Genomic DNA, 22,740 nt, shown 5'->3' with positions numbered 1-22,740 from the left:
GTTTGGGATGTTCTGTATGATATACACACAAAAAAATCAACAAAGAGTTATATTTGAGGAAGAAGCATAAAACTTTACCTCATGTTAATTAGTAGAGGTAATAATATTACCATTGAAATCTACCTGATGACTTTATATCCATACTCAGGTGCCAAGGCTCTGAGTGTAACAGACTGTGACTAGTAATAATCAGATACATAGAGATTAGAGACACATGTGCAAATATCTAAGTGTTCATAGCATTAAAAATGAGTTTTTCTGTAGGAAACTATATTTTAAAAGGAAATGGAGAGCTTTTTTAAAGGTTAATAACTCATTCAATTTTGTCTTACAGGGCTTATATCGAGTTCAATATTGTATAACTGTATTAATTCAACAGTGAACCTAAAAATTTATAGCCACTTTTGAAAGAGTTGTATATTTGCTCTGTAAATTTTTACTGAATATGTTAAAGTTGTAATGAAGTGCTTCTTCTAATTATGTGGATATTAAATATATTTTTAAAAAGCTATATACAAGAAACCCACTGTCAATATCATTCTAAATAGAGAAAAACTGGAAGCACTCCAATTAAAATCAGGAATCAGACAACAATATCCACTATCTCCACTCCAACATAGTGCTTTAAACTCTTGAGAGAGCAATAAGAGAGGATAAGTAAATTAAAGGAGTAATAATTGGAAAAGAAGAGATCAAATTATGACTTTTTGCAGATGATAGGATACAACATCTAAGAGAACTCAAAAATTCTACCAGAAAACTACTAGAAATTATTAACACTTTTCAGTTAAGGGGCATGTTACAAAATTAATCTACAAAATCAGTAGCCTTTCTATAAATCCATAACAAGCAATTGGAGAAAGAGTAAAGGGAAAAGCTCCCATTCACAATAGCTGCAAAATAAAATTTCTTGGAATAAACTTCACCCAAGACACCAAGGATCTCTGCAATGAAAATTTTAAATTGTTAAAGAAAGAGACTGAGGAAGACACCAGGAAATGGAAGGACCTCACATACTCATGGATTGGAAGAATTTTTATTGTGAAAATGACCCCATGAGATACGGTCATTTCTGGATCTTAACACCAAATCCTTTTATAGTTCATGTTATTTTAATAAGATGATGCTGTACAGCAATCTCTTCTGGGTGAAATAATTACCATCTTCATGAATTCAGTGGTACCAGCTTGCTAAATATTGTCACAATTAGGCTTGTTGTCGTTTGTGCTACTTCATTAAAGGAGGGGCAAGAAGGGTCATTTGACCCTCACTGGAGTATCCAGCCACCCTTCTCAACCAACCGTATGTAATTTGGCCCTAATCACACATGGTCTCCTGGATTTGGGAAGGATGAAAGTATAAAATATGGTAAAGGCTAGGAAGAGAAGGCTTGATCCTTGCTGGGTAAAGGCTTTCCAGTGTGCATACACTCAGGTCACTCATACACCTCAGCAACCCCTCAGTCATCTTTGTAAGTAAGTTCAGTAAATCATTGGTTCACCAGGTAAACTTTAGTCATACATTGGTTTGACAACAGAACCTTAGAAGGGGATAAACATTGCTTAGTATCTTCAGGAAAAGAATTCTCAAAATGGAAAATTTATTTATTAATGGTATTATGTCTCATAATTATTTAAAAAGAAGCTGTAAATGTAAAGGATGTTAAAAGGATATGGGAATGGAGCTCTTTTCCAAAATAGATAAAATGAAAAAGCCTAAGCAAATGATGAAGGTCTTATAGGTTTGCTATGATATATAAAGGATGAGACAAAAATAATATACACATAATTTTAAAATTTCTAATGTCATAGTTTAGTCAACTAGTTCAAGGAAAAAATATATGTCTAGTCAATGTTTACCTGAGAAAGTTTCATTTTTGCCCAAGGTTTATCTACATAGCACATGGTAAGTAAAAGTACCAAACTGGTAGAAACTAACCTTCTTGGATGTTTAACAGCCATGCTTTCAGGCCTATCCTAATCTGGTTAGAGGGACTTAAAGGACAGTTTTTGTTCCCTGCCCTCCTAAGTTGATTAAGTTCCAGTTCCCTCAAACTGTTCTGTAACTGTGGTGAATCACCTGTCCTCTTGTTCAGGGAATCCATGGAGACCCATCAAACGGACTTGAACTAGTGTCCAGTCTACAAAGAGGAGGGTCAACAGAAAGGAAACATTTCCTCCACGCTTCCAAGTGAAGCCAGTCATGATTGAGTAGGACCTTTGACTTATCTTCACATAGATGGATCGTTTTAAAGAAAGGAGCCAGGGGTTCCTCCCAAGCCCATGTGACCCCTGAAGAACAGATCCTCAAATGGCTTTAAGAGTAAAAATAAATTGGTTTATTTGGGCCAACTATACAGTTTTAAACACCCAAAAGGAAAGTATAACCAAAATTAAAGTGAACAGCATATTTCTTTAAGAGTTCAAGGGATTACACTTTGCAGGCATTAGGCTTAAGTCCCTATAAAATGTTATTTAGACAACTGTTTCTCATTGATGATTTCATTTCTAATCAGAAAGTACTGCTCAGATGTAAGACTTCAAATCTTGGTCTCTAATACTGTAGTGCCCACCTGTAGCTAAGGGGAGACAACCCATTATTGTTCTAAAACGATGGCTATCAAGAAGCCCCTATCGAGAAGCCTTTAGGTGGGAACTGACACTGATTCTAGCCACTCCAACAGTGATCAAAGTGCCTGAAAATAAATCCTGAGTCCATCACTCTCCAGTACAGCATTGGCAGAAAAAAGAAAAATGAAGAGGAAGCCAATAGAGATTCTTTTGGTAGCTCTTGTCAAGAAATTTCAATGGACTCTGATATGAATATTTGAAATTTGCCCTATCTGACCTTTTTCTGGTTCTCTGTCAATAACTTGTAATGCTACCTAGTCTTGCCTTTACTTCTCCTTCACATCTCCTAGGCACCAGTCAAGGATTTTCTTTTTTCCCTACAGGTAATAGTTATGCAATTTGGGAGTCTTTAGATAGACCCACTTAAGGGGTGCTCCAACTGCCTCACCCTGAGTCTTTGTTCAGCATGGAAGTCAGAGTGGTCTGCATTCTGATTCCCTATCCACAAGCTGGGTCACCTCTTCAGAGGGTGGTGTGATAAGAATAGGTGATAGGAATTGACTAAGCAGTAAGGGTAAAAATACCCCAAAGAAGAGTAGCCAGTTTCTTGGCTAAAAGTCAAACTGTCCTTCAGCCTCTTAGCAAAATACTGTTCCAAAGGCCAAATGTATTTGTCAAAAGTATTTGGCAGCTTTTATTTTATCCCTAAAAGACTTTAGGGTTAGCCCTTCAGAGGGGGAATGTTAAAATAGCAAGAAGCCTCTTAGAAAAAGAGTACACAAAATTGTCAGGAAAAAGTGAAGGGGAGATATGGGAGGATTCGGAGGGGAGGCAGTGGGTGTGGATTTGATCAAACACATTATACGCATGTATGAAATTCTCAATAATTTTTTAAAAGTTAAAAAAAGCCAAAAAATGAATAACATTTCAGAGGCTAAGATTGTAGTTCAGTAGTAGACAGTTTGCCTGGTTTGCACAGGCCCTGGGGTCCATCTTCAGCATTGCAAAGCTACTTAATTTATTATTTACCTGAAAAAATTAATATTGTTTTCCATACATTTGGGAGGAATGAGGATGGCCCAGATTTGAGCCTTTCCATCCTTGCCTTGTCTGGGCATCTGCTCTTCTCTATCCAGTGAAATTTCTCTTTCACCTGCGGAAACACCATGTTCTGCCTCTCTGAGACGGCTCTTCCCTCCCAGCCCTGTGGACTCCCCAAACTGTACACCTGCCTCAAGTGGTAACAACCTGGACCCTTTGCTGACTGACCCAGTCTCAAACTGGACAGCACTGTCAAAACAGAAAAGTGTATTCAATAAAAACTTCACTGTAAAAAAAAAAAAAAGATTAGCAAAAGTACTCTTTGTCCGTGGATGACTGGGTGGTTAATACAACTAAACTAGTTACATTGTCCAGAATAAGTGATCGTGGAGTACTCAATCCTAAAAGGACATCCATCCACATTGATCCTCTCACTTTAAGTCTCAAGGAACATTGACTCAAGGAATACAAAAATTGTAACTGCATCCTGTGGTGTGAGGGGTGGGGAAGAGACTGGCAGGACTGATATACTTGTGAACTCATAGCAGCTTTGATTCCCTGCCTAAGGCCTGCAGAAGATCAAGCCAGTGAACATTCCAGAATGGATGGGGAGGGACTCATTGGACCATCCCCTACCAGAGAAGCTGTTGGCAGCTGCTGGCTGCTGGGAGGATGGTCAGTTTTCTACAGTGGTGTGACCTCTGGGTCTGCCTCGGTCCATGCTCCAGTGGATGATGTCTACACCCATGCCCACACAGATATACCTCATTAGATTTACATTGTCTCAAAGAAAAAAAAAACAGAAACAACAAAAAGTAAAGATATGAATTAGGTAGAGGGGCAGAGGAGGGGGTGAATGTTATAAAAATACATATGCACAAGTACAAAATTCTCAGAAAACAGATAAACTTTAAAAGACTTTATATTCCAAACCCAGATTGCCTTATATGAAGTCCCTATGTTACTCAATCTTCTTCAACTTGAAAGGACTTGTCTGTCATCAACTGAAACAAGCACACTATAAGTCTCTGAGAATCAGTCTGCTTCTAGGAAAATCTTATAAAGACCATGACTTCTGCTTTGAGAATGTACTGTGTCCTGTGCTACGTGGGTCATTTGTACACGTTGCATACTCATGAACTGATGGATTTAAGATTGAAACATTTTGTTATTTTTGTGATTTCAGTTTGGAATCTATCATGGTGATCAATGAAATTCTATGTGCTGTTTACCTTTCGCGTACATTGTCTTTTTACACTGGCTTATATGTTTTGTTTTAAAAGCCTTTGGTTTGCAGAATGAGGCCCTTCTGTTATTTCTGCTATTTGGGAAGGTTTATACTTTTCTTTTGATTACCAGTTTGTACTTAGCTGTAGATTTTCAACAAGAAGCATTAATATCATATACTAATAAACACATGAAATAGAGTGTTTCTCCACTACATCCTTTGTATATTATTAAAATTACTTATTTTACCTTTTCTATTCCCGAGTATTCTTACAAATGTAAAATTGATTGATTGGCTCTGACTAATATTCTTCCATTCTAAACTGTTTCTAATAAAACCATCAGTGAGTCTTTATCACTCCCATCCAATTTCTGCATTCCTTTCCATCTTAGAGGGAAAGCTCTTTCCATTCTCATCTCCTTGCATTGTGAGGATAACTATCATCTGAGCTCCCACTGGCCATTTTCGCAAAGAGGTCTCCACAGCAGGATCATTTACAAAGACAATGCACTGCATTTTTCTCTTATCTTTATATGTTTTAGTGTGCCTGTTCATGTGTTTGAGTACACACATGCATATGCCACAGCAACATGTATGAAGAGTACAGGACAAAGTCAGGCCTCATCTTTCTTTTTGCTTGAAGCAGAGTGTCTGTTTCTTCTGGACTTCCAGATTTGCCTAGCTGATTGGCAAGTTGACACGTATTCTCCTGCCTACACCTCCCTTCTACTGACCAAAACTCAGGTAATCATGTCTGTTAAGAAAGTTTTTTCCCCACTAAATCATCCCTCTAGCATGTATCATGTTCTCAACTTCATAGAATTATTTCCCTGTAATGTCCATATTTGAAAACTAGGTTACCAGATAAAAATCATTTGCTCAAATTAATTTTCCTGAGTGTCTGGCAGATACTCATCCAAAGACATTTAAAAGTATTTTCTGAAGCAAATCCTGACATTCTCCAATGTTTGAAAGTGTAAGTGCACCTTACACTCTATATCTTCCATTTGCACAGTATTTCACTCTATACAATGTTCTCCAAGAGAAAGTGTATGGTCTAATTCTTATTTATATTTTGCATATCTGAGATAATTTATAGTATGTGGAAAGAGATGGATCGCTCTTCCCGTCTCAATATACACACGCTTAACATCCTAGTTAACTGAAACATGAAAAATTCTATATTAATTCTATAATATGAATTGTCAACAGCTGCATGTGCTCAAACATTTAATATAGATGGAATCATTTAATAGTAACCTATAATTGCTTTTCTCATAAAGGAGGAATCAGAAGTCAGAAAAATTAAGAAATTTCCCACCTCCAACAACCTATAGGTGACACATATTTCAACTCAGGCTATGAACTATGTCAACTGTGTCCTTCAAGGATGGGTTCTATCAAAACATCAAATGAAAAATAGTAGTATAATATAATGTTCAGTTTACACGAATGCAAAGAAATAGATTTATTATGGCATATAGTGTCCTTATTTTAAGACATCGCATGAACTGTCTTTTTAAGTATTTATTACAAAATTAAAGATTAATAAAGTTAATTTTAATTACCAGATGTCTCTGTACCTTTTTAAATTCTTTAATTCAATGATTTCTAGAGCTAAGAAATGAAAACTATGTATACAAAATTCTTTCTATAATTAAAAAAATTTATTTATTTTTTGTGTGTTTCATACACATCTCGGTCTTCAGTATACCTGCATACCCCCTTTCCCATTGATACCCTTCCACAGGACCCCCCAAAGGATTTCATGCATGCTGTCATGTACGATTTTTAAATTTTTAAGTTTGTTATTTCTAGTGTATGAGCATTTTTCTTGCATATATGTAACAACAGATAGTTGTTAGCCACCATGTGGGTGCCATGAATCGAACCCGGTTCCTCAGGAATGTCTTAACTGTCAAGCCATCTCTCTAGTCACGTATAAATATTCTCTATATCCTTGGTCTCTTCAAGAAATGCTCACCCAGGGATATAGTGTAACATCCCTAGCCAGCTGGATCTCTCTTCCATTTCTTTAGATATTGCTCAGTACCCCAATTTAACAGCTCATTGTGACTGAGTTCACTTTGCTTTCATAGAACATTTTAGTTTCTTGATTTTATCCTATTACTCTTAGTAATTACCTTTACATACCACTGTTCATTCTCACTTATAAAACAATACTTTTGCCTCTTTAATATTAGTCTAGTTCGCATTAATGTAGTTATCATTTAACTCATCAATCTTGCTCCAGCTAGCTTTACATATTTAGTTAATCTTAACCATTTCTCATTTATCACTTCTACCATACCTCAATCATTCTGTGTGTTCCTCCTCTCAAACTATGTTACCATCAAAAGTCTATGGATGCTGAAAGTATGGTTGATCCAAGTCACTCCATTAGTCAATTTTGCATGGAGTTTAAGGGTGGGATGTTGTTCTGGACTCTGAGGCAATAAGTAAGTTTCATTTGAGTCTTTCTTTATCTAATTTCTATGTTGTACCTTCAGTAAAATTTTACATTTCAGGATGGTAAAGATCAAGTTCATAGCACCATGGTTATACATTAAAATATCATTTTTATCACGGAAAACAGTTGTATTTTGGGATATTACCTGATATTATAATTTCAATTTTCCTATAAATGTGCATTATAAATTACGTTATACAAAAATAAGGAAATATGGGTTATTGTAACTAACATATCTCTCTCTGCACTTGGTTACTGATGTGCTATGTGGTCCTTATATGAGGTATTTCATGGATGATGTGCCTTCTATGGAGACTGGAGTCCATGCAAAACTTTCTTACTATATATAGTGTTATCTTAGCAGAAGAGTTAATGCTCATTCACTTGTGTATGATTACACTGAAACTGATAAAAATTAATGTATTATTGTCACTTGAATGTTGGAACTATTGAAAACATCTTTCATCTCAAATAATCCATCATATATATGTAATTATATACAAGTTCATAGTTGTATATGGCTTATATATATATATATATATATATCACAAATTGGCTCACACATATCAAAGCTTATCAGTAGTAATGGATGAACAGAGCTTAACTAACCACAATTTGTCTTCAGTTCATCAGTTTCCAACTAGTGTACTAAATTATTTTGTAAATTACTCTATGTATTTGGGATAATCAGCACTTTAGCAGTAAAATCCCTGTTCCTCCATCTCTTACAATTCCTTGCACACTCTTCCATGATGCTCCCTAAGCTTTAGGGTAAGCATTGCATTGTAGACGTATCTATTGGTGGTAGCCATCACATGGTCATTGTACATGCATGGACTGGAAGTAGTCATCACTCGGTCTCTTGTTTACATTTTGATCAGTTGTGGAACTCTGTTATTGTCTCCATGTGTTGCTTCTTTGATGAATGGCGAGGGGTACATTTCTTTGTAAATATAATTATGTAGACTATATTAAGAAATTATATTAGTTGAGAAAGTGGCAGTAGGAGATTCTTCTCTGTGACCTCTCCAATTTGCCTATGTTTGTGCTACTACACATGGATTTGCACCTGTTGAGTGGGCCTTAAGTCCAATTAGGCAACTGTTGATTACCCCCAAGCTAAAAGTGACACTATTGCACCAACAGATATTTTGCTGGGATAGTCACTGTTGTAATTCGTGGGCATTAGAGTTGGGTAGGACCACTGATTTATTTTTCCTACCTTGGAAGTTTGCAAAGCACCTTCTGAGACTATGAGACCTAGTTTTCAGGGAGGAATCTTATACATGACTGGAGAGCTGTACTCATCACATCTCAACTACATGGACATCTACTAAGACATGCATATTGACAAGACCAGTAGACATGCTAGTGTGAATGGGGGAGATTTTATAGGGTCCCACTTCTCGGTGAAGAACTATGGGAAATCAATGGATGCTAAAGGAAGAATAATTTTCTCCAAGGACTAGCTCCCTGATAGATTATCTAATGCCAAGTGGTCAGCTCTTAACACATGTACGCATGCACATCAACTACACACACACATACACATGTATGCATATATATGCATTTATAAATAACAGTAGTAACCAAAATTAAAAAGGGGGGCCAGAAATTTTAAGAGGGTATGGGGGAGACATGAGAGGAGTTAGAATGTGGAAAGGTTACACAGTAATCATATGTGAAGCTTTTTTTAAAAGACACAATTGACATTCAATGAAGCTTTGAGTAACTAATCTCATGGCCATGCCCACAGGTAATCAACTAGAACAAAGTTGCCAAATAGCAGTCCTCTTCCAAATCACTTCCCTTTGCCTAAAACATTAGAAATACAGCAATAAATTTCATCAGATTAAACTTGGGCTATTCCCTCTATCATCAGAATGGATATTCAGATATTGGAACATTACAAGAGCAAAAACAAATGTGTGGCTGACATTTTAAAAGTAGAGTACTAAATGACTGTTCATAATGAACCCTACAAAGTTACACCCTCCAAAGCATGGCTGTGTCAGATTCCTGTTGTGCACTCAGTCATTTGTTTCTCTTATTTGTTGTTCTTTGGATTTCCTCATCTAAAAGCATTAAAGTCCATAGCAAAGAACATCCTGATCCTCATTCTCTCACTAAAACAAATGAGTAGGAACGAAAAACTCAATAAACACAGTACTCTAAGAACCAAATACATGTTATTTGGCCTAGATATTGTCCAATTGTCTGAGTATAATAGAAATATGTCATTGTGGTCTCTTAGAATTGACTTAAATTTAAAATATATATTTTAGTATTCTGTTTACTCTTATAACACACCTCACATTGGTTTGTTAAATGCCACAGTATACTGTGTACATACATATTATATACTTTATACACTGTACATATTAAAATAAACGCACAAACATGCAAGGACACACACACACACACATCTGGTCACAACAACACTTAAATCCCTTACCGACAAAGATAGGATTTTTTTCAGTACACACAAATATGCATTCAGGTGAATGATAAATACCTTCATAGTTAGTTACTTAGAAAAGAGAAAGGATCTATCCTACAAGAAACAGCAGTTTTAAGAGGGAAATAAATTTCAGTGTTTTCTACATGTGAGTTTAAAGATGACCCAAAGAAAATTTGTGACAGAAAACAGACATTTAAATGGACTGTTTAACCTGAAGTTTGTAGGAAAGAATGAGCATGTTCTTTGCAACAAAGAAGGGGGAAGTAGATCAGCAAGAAACTAGGGTAGTATGGTCATGCAATTGAAGTCCTACCAAGTATTTCTTTCTTAGTCAACCTCAAAGAGAACTGAGTACCATGAATTAAAAGGTCTAGCACAAACAAACAAAAAAAGTACATGGAGCAGTACAGGAAATAGAGCTGAGAAACTGACAAAACCCAGAAAGAATGGAAGCTATAAAATGAGATGAAGGGTAACGTTATGAGAACGAGTCAATCACAGCTTAGAGCATGATTTCCACATTCTGTTTAGTATTTTTCCTAGTCACCTTCTGAAGCGTTAATAAGAGAACTGGAGCTTCACAGACCAAATAAAGTTCTAGGTGTTGTAAATGGAAAGAACAAGTTCTAAACTGGTTTTGCACTAATAAGCTTGTTTTCCCCCATCTGTTGATGATGAAAGGGCAAGCTTAAGGGTTTATGACTTTAGTGGATAAATATTGTATATGAATTTAATGAGCTATAAGAAGACAAATGATGGTAGAGTCGGGGAGGAGGAGCATGACTATACGGAAACAGTTTTGCAGGCTCCTGGAACTTACAGTAATGGAGGCAGCATGCACATGACCCATGGAAACTCAAGCAGACAAAAAAACCCAGCATAGAACTGTGGAAATGGATAGCAAGCCCCAATCATGGTTGAATAACTATTGGGTAGCTGATTACTACTGGTTGAGGAAGAGCTGGTCTTCTTTAAGGTAGTGACTCTAGATAGGGATACTAGACCGCAGTGAATGAACTTTCACCAAGGGGATATCAGGGGACATTAACATGACTCCATTGACCTTAATATAAATGACAAAATGCATGAAATTCAGTGGGGTTGGGGATATGGGAGGATGCCAATGGGCAAGGGAATATAAAGATAATTAAGAGGTTGTGTATGAAACACACAAAATTTCAATTAAAAAAAAATAAAAAGAAGACGAATGTGCACATGGTAGTCGCAAACATTGAAGATAACAAATAAAATTGGAAACTTTAATAAAAATGGAAAAAATACTAATTAGAACAAATTTTATAGAGTGCCTGTCTAAATGAGTAAGAGGAGCACCCGAAAAGAGACAGCTGAGATGTTTCTCCTCAAGCTTCAGAGGCTTATGTCAGAGGAAAGCGCACCACTTGCTTTCATCCTTATCTTCCTTGCCTTCCACCCGGTCATGGTCCATTAAACAATGAATGAAGCTTATCAAAGTGTATTTACAATGTACCAAGTCATGCATCAGGGAATTCAACTTCGCAATTTTCTGAGGAAGGCATGATATGGACCTGGGTGAACTGGGGCTGTTGCTGCTGATTTATAGAGCAGCACCGATCCTGATCTCTAAGAGATTAGCTTTTCTGCCTTGCTGACTAAGGTGAACTGCCTTACAGATTAAAGAAGAAACAGGATTTCATGGAGTGTTTATCCATTTCCTGCCACCTGTACCAATATCTTCTGAAGGTTGAAATGTTCTGAGGAATACAGATCTCTTCAAATTGTACTCATTTATAGCATAAAATGTACAACAATGTAATAACCAGAAATTGATAATACTAATGTCAAATATTTAACAATTACATGAGTGTAAACATTAACTCAATGTTAAAGAAAGATATCTAGAAAAGGAACAAAATTTGAGGACAATTTAAACTAATTTCCAAAACTACCTTTAGTATATCATTATTATTTTAGCCAACTGAAAAAAATATTCAAAATATGTGTTGTGTGCATGCAAAATAAAATTAAGTACATTAATCAAATATGGAAATGTAATTGCGTATTTGGAATAGTATCAAAATAACCGTGGCCATTCAGCATGCTAAGATTACTTTATTGTCCTTTTCGTAGTAAAATATACTTGATCCTCATAACATAAATACAGAAAACTGCAACTGACTTTCCTTTTGGAAATAGAATATTACCTCACTTTTATATAAAGGTAATAGGCTTTAGGTAACAGGCAGGGAGGCTTGGATGGCATTAACAGAAACGCTGCAGCTGGATTCCTGTAAATGCATCTGTAGCTGTGCTGTCCTTCCTTTTCTTGCACTCAGTTTTCTCAGTGGATGATACAAACAATCATAAATTGACATTTTATTTTACCTGTGATAGATCCATTCAAGACTCTCTCTCCATCTACTGCAACCTTTTAATAAACTGCTCCCTAGACTTATAACTTGCATTTATTCTCCACTGAGTTTTGTTCTTTCTGTATGGGAACATTTTTCAGGCACTCATCTTAAAATCAAAATATTTTATTATGGTAGTAAGTAAATTCTTCATAACCTTCATCAACTTAATATAAAGCTTAACAAAGAAGGTTATATGCTTCTATTTCATACAATATTCTTGGTTTCCATTCTTTCTCAATAACAACTTAACGTTTACTTTAAATCAATATGAGATTACTTGGATAAGAACTGAGAGGACTTTTGTACATTACAGAATAAAATGCTCATGTGAGCCACACTGGCAGATAACTAGAAGTATGGAAAAGGTCATTTCAACATCTTTTGTTTAGAATATATTTTGTCAAACAATTTCTAGATATCTTCCACAGGAAAATCATTTTCCAGAGGAGAATTACTTGAGTACTTATTGAAGTGGCAAATATCTACATACACACACACACACACATGCACTTAGCCTAGGTATATGAATTTTATTATATTAACAACATGAAATCTGAGCATATGTAAATATTTGGAACTTTTTTCTATGCTAATTGTACATGTTCTATGTGATGTGTACAAATATATGAATATATTGTATAATTGAAATTAAAGTGAAATTCCTTACTTTTCAGTAACAAAGTTTTTTTTTTAATTTTTATTTTATGTGGATGTGTGCATTGCCTGTGTGTAGATAAGTGACAGAAGAGGCTATCAGGTCCTTTGGAACTGGAATTACAGACAGTTGTTAGCTGCCATATGGGTGCTCGGATTTGAACCCGGGTCTTCTGCAAGAACAGTCAGTGTTCTTAACTGCTTTGCCATCTCTCCTGCCCTACTTTCCAGTAACAAAATTTTAAGTAGAACAAAAAGAAAGAACAGAAGAGAAATGAATGACTTCACTATATCTGAATTGAAGGTTTCATGCCCATAAAACAAATTTTGTCTCCTGACAAGTTTTAGCTAACAGAAGGAAGATTCTTGTATCAGTTAAAAGTTTCTTGATATTACTTAGATTAGTAGGAACTAGCAGAATAAAGAGATGAACAGAAATAACACTCATGATAAATCTCTTATCTGAAAATACAATTAAAATTATGTTCCATTTACCTATGAGTTTCATAATCTCTCTTTTTTAAAAACACTATTTGGCATATATATGTGTGTGTGTATGTCTGTGTGTGTATTTGTGTATAGTAGAGACAGAAATTTATTGGGTCTTTAGAAAGGGGGTGAAGATATTAGAGGGATTATACAAATATGATCAAAATATATTGTATGAAATTCACAAAATAGAAAAATATGCTTACTTATAAAAATATGGTTAATTATGAGTCTTCATGATATTTATGTCATCTAATCATCATTACTTTAAATTTTGAAGAGCCAAACTTCTAAGTTTTTTTAGCCTCATGTCTATTTTAATCAATATCATCACTAGTATCAAAGCTGTGCTCTGTTATTATTATAGAAAATGCCACACCTTATTTTGATGACATTTTGTCTCTTTTAATTTAGTTGAAATACATTGCATTTAATTTTTAATTGGCACAATTGGGGCATATCAAGGACTTTTGGACACACATAAAACCTGAACAAAAATTAATATATACATATTCATTGTGAGTTCTTAATCAGATATTCCCACCATAAATACATAAATTACCTGACTGAAGATCAAAAATTCAAATATAACAAAAATTAAAATTGAATTGAATATCAAAGTGAAAACCTTAAAAAACTTTAGTAAGCCTTATAGCAATATGGGAGAGAAAGGTTATGAACGACATACGCAACAGCAGGAGGAAATAAAGATTTGTTTCCTGGTTGGAGAACGGACAGTGTTTTCATGCAAAAGCATAAAAGCTCACTAGGGAAAAGATCCAAGTGATACATGAGGAGAGTCACTGAGTTAAAAGGATGCAATGGAGAAGGTCTTTAGTGGCGGTTCTTCACAAATGAAAGGAAAAACCTTATGCCCATAAATACCTTTTCTATATGATTTTAGAAACAACAAAATATGGGCTCTTCATGTTTCTGCCAAATTTCCATTCCTAGAAATACTGGTGAGTTATGTAATTCAGGATGTTTCTTTTTTTTACCTTCTTTAAGGAAAGTATTCCTTCTCTGGTATCTTTGTCAGTGGAGATAGAGAATATCCCAGTCCCGTCACCATTAGTGATGGAGTAAGTCATGTCAGCATTTGGGCCGGTGTCTGCATCATTTGCCTTAATTTTCCCAACAGCTGAACCAACTTGCGCTGACTCAGGAACATAGAGCTGATAGTGTTCTGTAAAATATTTTATAATAATTAACTTACAATCATTGCCATAAAATGACACTCTTACAAGCAAACAGTAACAAGTATTTCAACTACATAGTCAAAAGAACATTAGATTTGGGAGCTTAATCAAATGTAGGCTGATATAAATATACAATATATAATAATATTTTTATACTGGGATATAAAATATTTGATTATTTCTACAATAGTAAGCAATAGAGAAACTAGATGAATTTTCATTTATATTGAATAAAATTTAATTAATCGAGTGTTAGGACAATTCCAATTTACTTCCTTTACATAGCATGTGAAGTTGAAATATATGTAAGGAAATTTAAGGTTTGACTGGAAAACACAGGAGAAAAGAAATACCTGAAAAATATTGGTTACCATTTTATGAATAATATGTTCAATAAAGTGTGTACACAATACCATAGAAATATTGTGACTTCACTTACACAATTAATGCTTATTTACAATCATATTCTGTAAAGGAGCTGATATCAGTTCATAATAGCAAAAAGGAAAATTAAATTATCAAAACAAAGTCAATGAATAAGTCGAAGGATAAGGAGCACATACACTGGTTCAGTAAGGTGAGGTTGTATTTGTGTAGTTGCTTTGATTTTGACTCTTCATGCCCTGTTTGTACAAATACAGAAAATTTCTACTTCCGTAAATATCATTGTCCAGGATTTAGAACCATAAACAAACTGAATATTCTATATTTTAAATATTGAGTGCAGTTTTAAGTATTTTTGAAAGGATTTAAGTACACAATGATCATTTTAATTACTAAAATGTTACTGTTATTTTATCATAACATCAACAAAAATCAGATCCTAAATCATTGCTTCATAGATCCTGCAGAAAACCCTAGGTCTGTCACACTCCTAGAAAAAACATAATTTCTTATTATATGCCAAATATGGATCCTTATATTTACAGGCAAGGATACCAGTCTCAGTCATCAAAGAAGCTACTTTTTGTGACAGACGGTGACTATTACAGAGCTCCACAACTGGTCACAGAGAGAATAAGTGTCTGTGAGTTGCTCAGCCTTATTTGAGACACCTACGATCGAAACTCTATATGTAAGGCATATGGAAGGTGGTGGAACAGAGGGCAGAGAGAATACTAATTCTCAGCAGCAAGCGTTCCTCAAGCAACAGAGTACAATGAACACAGAAAGCCACTACTGGGCAAAACGTAGAAAATAAGAGACTGCAGAATGCTTATCTCTTGACAGGACTCCTACATTAAACCTCACTCACCTGCTCTAGGATGACTGCAGAAGAGGAAAAGATAGTAAGAACCAGGAGTGGTACATGACGATAAAGGAACAAGAGTCTTCCAAGCGTCTGGGAACTTACTAATATGAACTTACAGCAATGGTGGTAGCATGCACAAGAACCATGAAAATTCAGTTAGATAAAAACCCAGCATAGAATTTGGAAAATAGGCAGGATGCCCCAACCTTAGATAAAGAGCTATTGGAAGGTGGTCACTTCTGGGTGAGGGAGAGTTGATCTTGTTTAAGGCAGTGATGCTAGATAGCCTGAACAGGCTTCCACTGGATGAACTTACACCATGTAGCATTTGGACTTAACATGTATGAAAGACTGCATGAAATCCTGTGGGCGGGCTATGGAGGTATAGATAGGGGAGGGGTCTAAATATGAGTAAGATGTATGAAATGCACAAAAATTCAATAAAATATACATTAAAAAGGACACAAGTAATTGACATCTTGAATTAAAATGCAATTCAGTGGCAAATAGTAATACAACATTATACAAATAACTTCTAGAGTTGTATACATTTTTTAAAAGTTACTTCTGAGGGATGGGGCATGTAGCTTAGTGGTAGAGTGCTTACTTGGCATGCACAAGTAACTATTTGCTGATAGCATTATATATTTAATTCAATCCATATCACATTTTCAATGCCGTTCTTCACAGACATATGAGAAAAATAATAAAATCCACATGGAAACACAAAAGACACTCAATAGCCAAAGTAATCCTGTATAAGGAGACCAGTGTTGAAACTACTACCACTGTGCCTGATTTCAAGTTATTTTTTATGTCTTTTTAAAAAATTATTTATTTAATAACCATATAATTAGAAGAAGCATTTCATTACAACAGCATTGACATATTCAATAACAATTTCCAAAGCTAAGATGTATCTCTTTCAAAATTGCCTGTAAATTTTTAGGTTTAAAGTTGAATTGATACACTTATACAATATTGTACTCCATATAAACCCTATAAGACATAAAATGAAATGAGGTTTTAAACTTTAAAAAAGATCTCCATTTCATTATTTAAATACAGTGTCATACAGCAAAATTCATTTTTAATACAAATGACACTAAGTTGCACATGTGTTTCTAATATCTGTATATCTGGTTATTACTAGTCACAGTCGGTTGCTTTCTGAGCTCCTCAGCATCTGAGCATGGATTTAATGTCATCAGGTAGATTTCAATGGTAATGTTTTTCACATCTGCTAATTATTAAGGAGCAAATTTTTATGCTTTGAAGAATTTTTTTCTTTTCTTTTTTTTATTTATTTATACACCCACTTCCCAGGTAGCTCCCTCCCATAGGTTCCCTCCTCCCACTAGAGCCCTTATAGTCTAATGTCCCTGCTACTGTCTGCTCTGTTGTCGGCACCCCCAACCATTCCCCACTACTTGCCCTTCTGGTGAATCTAGTCAGCCTCTCTAGAGGTCTTTGTTTTAGGAAGGTCAGCTGTTCCTCATCTAGCGGTAATCAGTTGTCTATATTCCTTTGGATAAGATTGGGGTGATTTCAAGTTATTTTACAGATCCACAGTTAGAAGTCCATCATGGTGGCCCCAGTTCAAAAATATGCACATAGATCAACAGTGTGTACAGTTACATCCACCTACTTATCTTTTCAAATTAACAGCAATGTATACTAGGAAAAAGACAGTGTCTTCAGCACACTGTGCTACAAAAAGTGAATGCCCATATTTAGAAGAATGAAAATATATCCTTGTCTCTCGCTTATACAAAAATCAATTCAGAATGAATAATAATGTAATTCCTAAACTCTGAAAAACTTAAAAGGCTAACATAAGAAACACACTTCAAGACATAGGCACACACAGCATGCTGGCTGTGAACTTAACTCAAACTTGGGTAACACAGGAAGAGGAAACATACGTGAGACATTTCCCACATCAGATTGGCCCATGGTCATGTTTGTGAGGCATTGTCTTAGTTGCTGATCAATGTAGGTGGACTCCTCTCACTCTGGCTAGTGTCTTCCCTAGGCACATGGGCCTGATATGTATAAAAATGTGGCTGAGCAAGCAAAGGAAAATAAGGCATTAAGCATCTTCTACCATGGTGGTTGCTTCAGTACCTGCCTCCAGGTTTCTGCCTTGACCTCCTTTGATAGACTATAACCTGCAGGCCAGTTAAATCCCTTCTTCCCCAAGTGGCTTTTGCTCAGTGTTTTATTACAGCAACAGAGAAACAAAAGGAAGGCAAGGACTTTCTGAAAACTATGACAATAACAGGAATTAAAACAGAATTGACATATATGATTATGTAAAGTTAAAAAGCTTCAATGAAACAATAGAACAAAATTATGTGTAGATGCAGCCTACAGAAATGGAGAAAAATGTGCTAGTGAAGCATTTAACAGTGGATTAATACCTAGTGTATATAAAGTACTTAAGCTAAATGATGCAGCTCAGTTCAATCAATAAGCAATCAATCATTAAATAAAAAGAACCCAAACCCAAATGCCAAGAAAAATAATTCACTCAGTAAGCAGTAAAATGAGATGGGCTACCTGAAAAACTCATAACAGTGGTTTTAATTGTTATTTACCATTCTAAAATAAAAATTCAATATACCATTTTCTCAATAATGCATTATTTTAATCATTAAAATAGGAAAACCATTCAACATCCTTAAGCATCATGAAAATAAAAATAAAAATGGATTTGGAATTTAATATTACCCAAGTGATAATGACTATTTGACTATCATTGAGAAAATAATGAACTACAGTTATATATTTCTTGTGTTGATGTACTCCAATCTAACCACTACAAAAAGCAGAACAGTTCTAAAGATTCGAAAACAAGACAAACCTAAATATGACCTAGCAGTAGTTGCAAGAAACTGCATATCTGTGTGTGTGTGTGTGTGTGTGTGTGTATGCTTATAAATGTATGTATATGTAACAATTGTGTGTGTGTGTGTGTGTGTGTGTGTGTGTGTGTGTGTGTGTGATGGGGCTATGGATCAATTGAACAAAGGGTATAAACATTTCAATTGCAGTTACAACAGGAAGAATTCATTCTGATGACCTATTGTTTTTGATGTGTCATATGCTTCGTATTTGTTAAACTAGTTGACTCATACAAACACAAAATATAGTAACTATGTGAGGTAGTGAATTGGGAGCTCCACTGAGTGTGGTATATCATTATTTGACATTTGTGTGGGGGTGCATGTGTCTAAACTTTATGTTGTACAGTTTTCAGTATGTAAAATTAATATGTCCCAGTTGTACTCCAACAATGCTGATAAAGGAGCTACAGGAAAGTACAGAAATAAAATATAGAAAGAAATTAGAAACATTACAAAAAATGAAAATAAATATGAACTCAATGGGATATGTATATCTCTGATGAAAATGATCACAAAGAACACAAAAATTACATTTATGACAAATTAAGCATACAAACTTGACTATATGGAACTACACTCCTTTGATGTTAGAACATATATTTTACAGAATCCAGTATGGAATTTGTATGCATTAAATGCTCAAACATTTTGTTATTTGTACTGTCTGTGTACAATGTGAGCATTGACCTTGGACATTTTATCTCAAAATAATATCTCCATATTCTGTTGCATTTTTAATTTAATATATTTAGCGACTTGAAGAAACGTTTTAAATGTACCCAAAAGCAGTACGAAAGTGATAAATATTCACCTTAACTAAATCTAACTTCTAAGAAAGAAACATGTAAAGGCACTCTGGAACACATAAAACACAGAGAATTACATCTAAACATCCTGGCAGTTAATGACTGGAGGTGCAGTTCACTTGAGGATGAAGCTTGAGTCTCAGAACAATAACAAAAAACAAAAACTGACTGATGAAAAGCAATTAACATGGTGTCAAGTTTGAATGATCATATGTGATTCTCTATTGTTCTGTCATTTTGTAAGACTTAAAGTCCTTTTAGTAATAAATGACCGGATATTTTCAAAGGATATAGGTTCAGATGAACTGAGCAGTCTTGACAATGGTGTTCACAGCTCACATGACCACCCATGATGGAATTCTGGACCATAGATGAATCAAAATACTGTTTCCATATTTATATTTATCTAAATCCATATTTATCTAGATCAGATTATATATATCACAGTTAATAATGTTTTGTTTGGAATACTATATTTTATGTAATTTCCATATTATTTATAGTTTATAGTTTGGCTCTTTTGAAAAATCCCAATAATAAACATATGACATGCATGAACCTGGAATGTCTGTAATACCAGGCTATTAGCATTTCTTCTATTGAAATATAAATCTTCAAACTAGTGACCTTTACATTCCAATGATCCAGATACAGCTATATATCTATTCTAATTATGTGTTGGAATAAGATTTTGGAAGTCAGGCATTTTTATTTACAGAAACCAATTTTATAGCTGGATTTGTCAGGACAAACACAAATTCAAACGTCTTCATTCTTGGTGTTGACAATTAGATCACACACACACACACACACACACACACACACACACACACACCCTTATCTACTATTCCTTAAATTTATTGGAAAAAAATTATTCTCATTTTTAAGTCTTACATAATTCTCTTTCAAACATATGGAAATGTTTAGAAAAATAAGCTTCATGTTGAATCCATAAGCAATCATGTTTTCTAAGGATATGAACTTCATCTATTTAAAATGGAATCAGAAATGTAACAGATTGTCTCACCAACCCTGGATTCCAATGGCAGTGGACATAAATCCTAACAATCCAATTACAAATTGTAATGTTAATGCTGTCATAAAATTATGAGAAATGTATTTTCCCTTATATTAGGTTTAAGTCCATGTAAAAAGTTATTTAGACAATTATTTCTCACTGATGATTTTGTTTCTAATCAGAAAGTACTGCTCAGATGTAAGACTTCAAATCTTGGCCTGCAATACTGTAGTGCCCACCTGTAGCTAAGAAAGACAACTCACTATTGTTCTAAATGATGGCTAAAATGTTTTTCTCCCGCAATCTAGAAGCCTTTGTGAGGGAACTGACACCAATTCTAGCCACTCCATCTGATATAAAAGTGCCTGAAAACAAATCCTGAGTTTATCATTCTTGAATCTAACCTGGCAGACAAAAGGAAAATGAGAAGGAAACCAGAAGAGTGATGGTTCTGGAAGCTCTTGTCAAGAAATTTTAATGGACTTTCATATGAGTATTTAAAAATTGCCCTATTCTGACTTTTTTACAGATCCCTGTCTAGAACTTGTACTGCTGATTTCTCTTTCTTTACTTCTCTTTCACATCGTCTATTCACCAGTTAAGGACTTTCTGTTCCCCCTACAGATAAGAATTATGCAATTTGGGAGTCTTTTAGATAGACCATTGATGGGGTAGACCAATTGACACACCCTGTGTCCCTGTTTAGCATGGAAGAAGTCAGAGTGGTCTGCCTTCTGATTCCCTATCCACAAGCTGAGTAACCTCTTCAGAGGATGGTGTGATAAGAATAGGAGGTAGGAATTGGCTAGGAAGTTCGAGTAAACAGACCCCAAAGAAAAGTAGTCAGTTTCTTGGCTGAAAGTCAAAATGTCCTTGGGCCTGTTAGCAACACACTCTGTTCCAAAGTCCAAAAATATTGAAAGTATTTGGGAGCTCTTATCTAATCCTTAAACGATTTTAGGCTTACCTCTTCAGAGGGGGAATGTTAGAGTATCTAAAAGCCCCATTTTAAAAAAAGAGGTGAAAGAGTACATGAAGATATCATAAAAAGGTGATGAGGAGATATGGGAGGAGGTGGAGGGGAGGGAGTAGGCAAGGATTTGATGAAAGCACTTAATATGCATGTATGAAATTCTCAATAAATTATTTGAAAAAACACGACTGTTAACTGAATCTGATGGTTCCCACAGTTATTTGGTGAGTTCGTGATGAACATTCATTAGCAGTGGTGGTGTCAATCCTTCATCCTCAGGACTGAGTATTACTTAACAACACATGTAGTCGGTTGTATCTTTCCTTGTTTATAAAAATTTTGATACTTATTTTTGTCATTAAAATCACTTACTGGATAATGGGTAATATGTATCTCATCGGATATCCTAATATTTACGCAGTAATGAAATTATTTTCATGGCTTTGACATTTATAGAGAGGTATTTGTGGAGAGGTAATGATCAGGAGAGATTTCATTTGTAAATATGGTTCTCAAAAATCTTCTAAATTAGATATCTTCTTTAAATGAATTTCTATGGCTATAATTTCATAGAAATACAAGCCATGTCACGGTTTAAAATGTTATTTTATTTTGAAAGGCTTTTTTCCTTTGATTATGAATCTGGCCACCTACTGCTGCCACTCCCTCCACCTACCTAACAACATCTATCTTTCATGATACATACAGTCTTTGTCCTTAATGTCCACATACTACCTGATAACAATGCATCAATGATAACAGTACAATACCTCTGTCAATATTAATGTTAAATCAGCAAATTGAGATGAATTGCTATTTTTTAATTTATCATGCTACTTCCTAACAAAATAATTCGATAGAAAAGAAGAAACTGACAAACTACTAACAGGGCTACATGTTTCTTCAATTCCTTTGCAAATACTCTTGAATCATATTACAAAGAATCATGGCCTTTGTATATAATTAACCATGGAAAAAAGCAGACATTTGGTTTATGGTAAAAATGGAAACTGTTGCTTTTCTACTAAGGGAGAAAATCAATCAATAATCCAGCTCAGCTCTAAAGCCTAATAACCACAATGACTGGCACAGAAAACTACCTCTATTGGTGGTGGAGTGGCACTGTTGTCCAGGGGGTAAGCAAGAGCGATCTAATTAGACTTTCTCAATGGGAGGAAACTCATGGATGGCATTGTAAATATGGTCAAATGCACATGGCTAGAGAGATCATATATTCTAGAAAAAATAACACTGTGTCATATCTCTAAAAAATGACA

The 22,740-nt window shown here is 34.9% G+C and overlaps 1 protein-coding gene across 5 annotated transcripts in view; it reads right to left on the bottom strand.

Moving 5' to 3' along the window:
• The window catches only part of Cdh18 (cadherin 18), an 814,309-nt gene that overhangs the window by 91,794 nt on the left and 699,775 nt on the right, over window positions 1–22,740 (bottom strand). For all 5 annotated transcript variants that reach the window (XM_017795255.1, XM_017795257.2, XM_017795256.1 and 2 more), the window contains exon 6: window positions 14,305–14,492. In XM_017795255.1, coding sequence (XP_017650744.1) covers window positions 14,305–14,492 — 188 coding nt within the window. The remainder of the gene's footprint in view (window positions 1–14,304; window positions 14,493–22,740) is intronic.

The sequence above is a fragment of the Nannospalax galili genome, unplaced genomic scaffold, assembly GCF_000622305.1.
Source record: "Nannospalax galili isolate Female #2095 unplaced genomic scaffold, S.galili_v1.0 scaffold207, whole genome shotgun sequence".
NCBI classification, from domain to species: domain Eukaryota; kingdom Metazoa; phylum Chordata; class Mammalia; order Rodentia; family Spalacidae; genus Nannospalax; species Nannospalax galili.
This window is presented reverse-complemented; position numbering and strand designations above follow the sequence as displayed.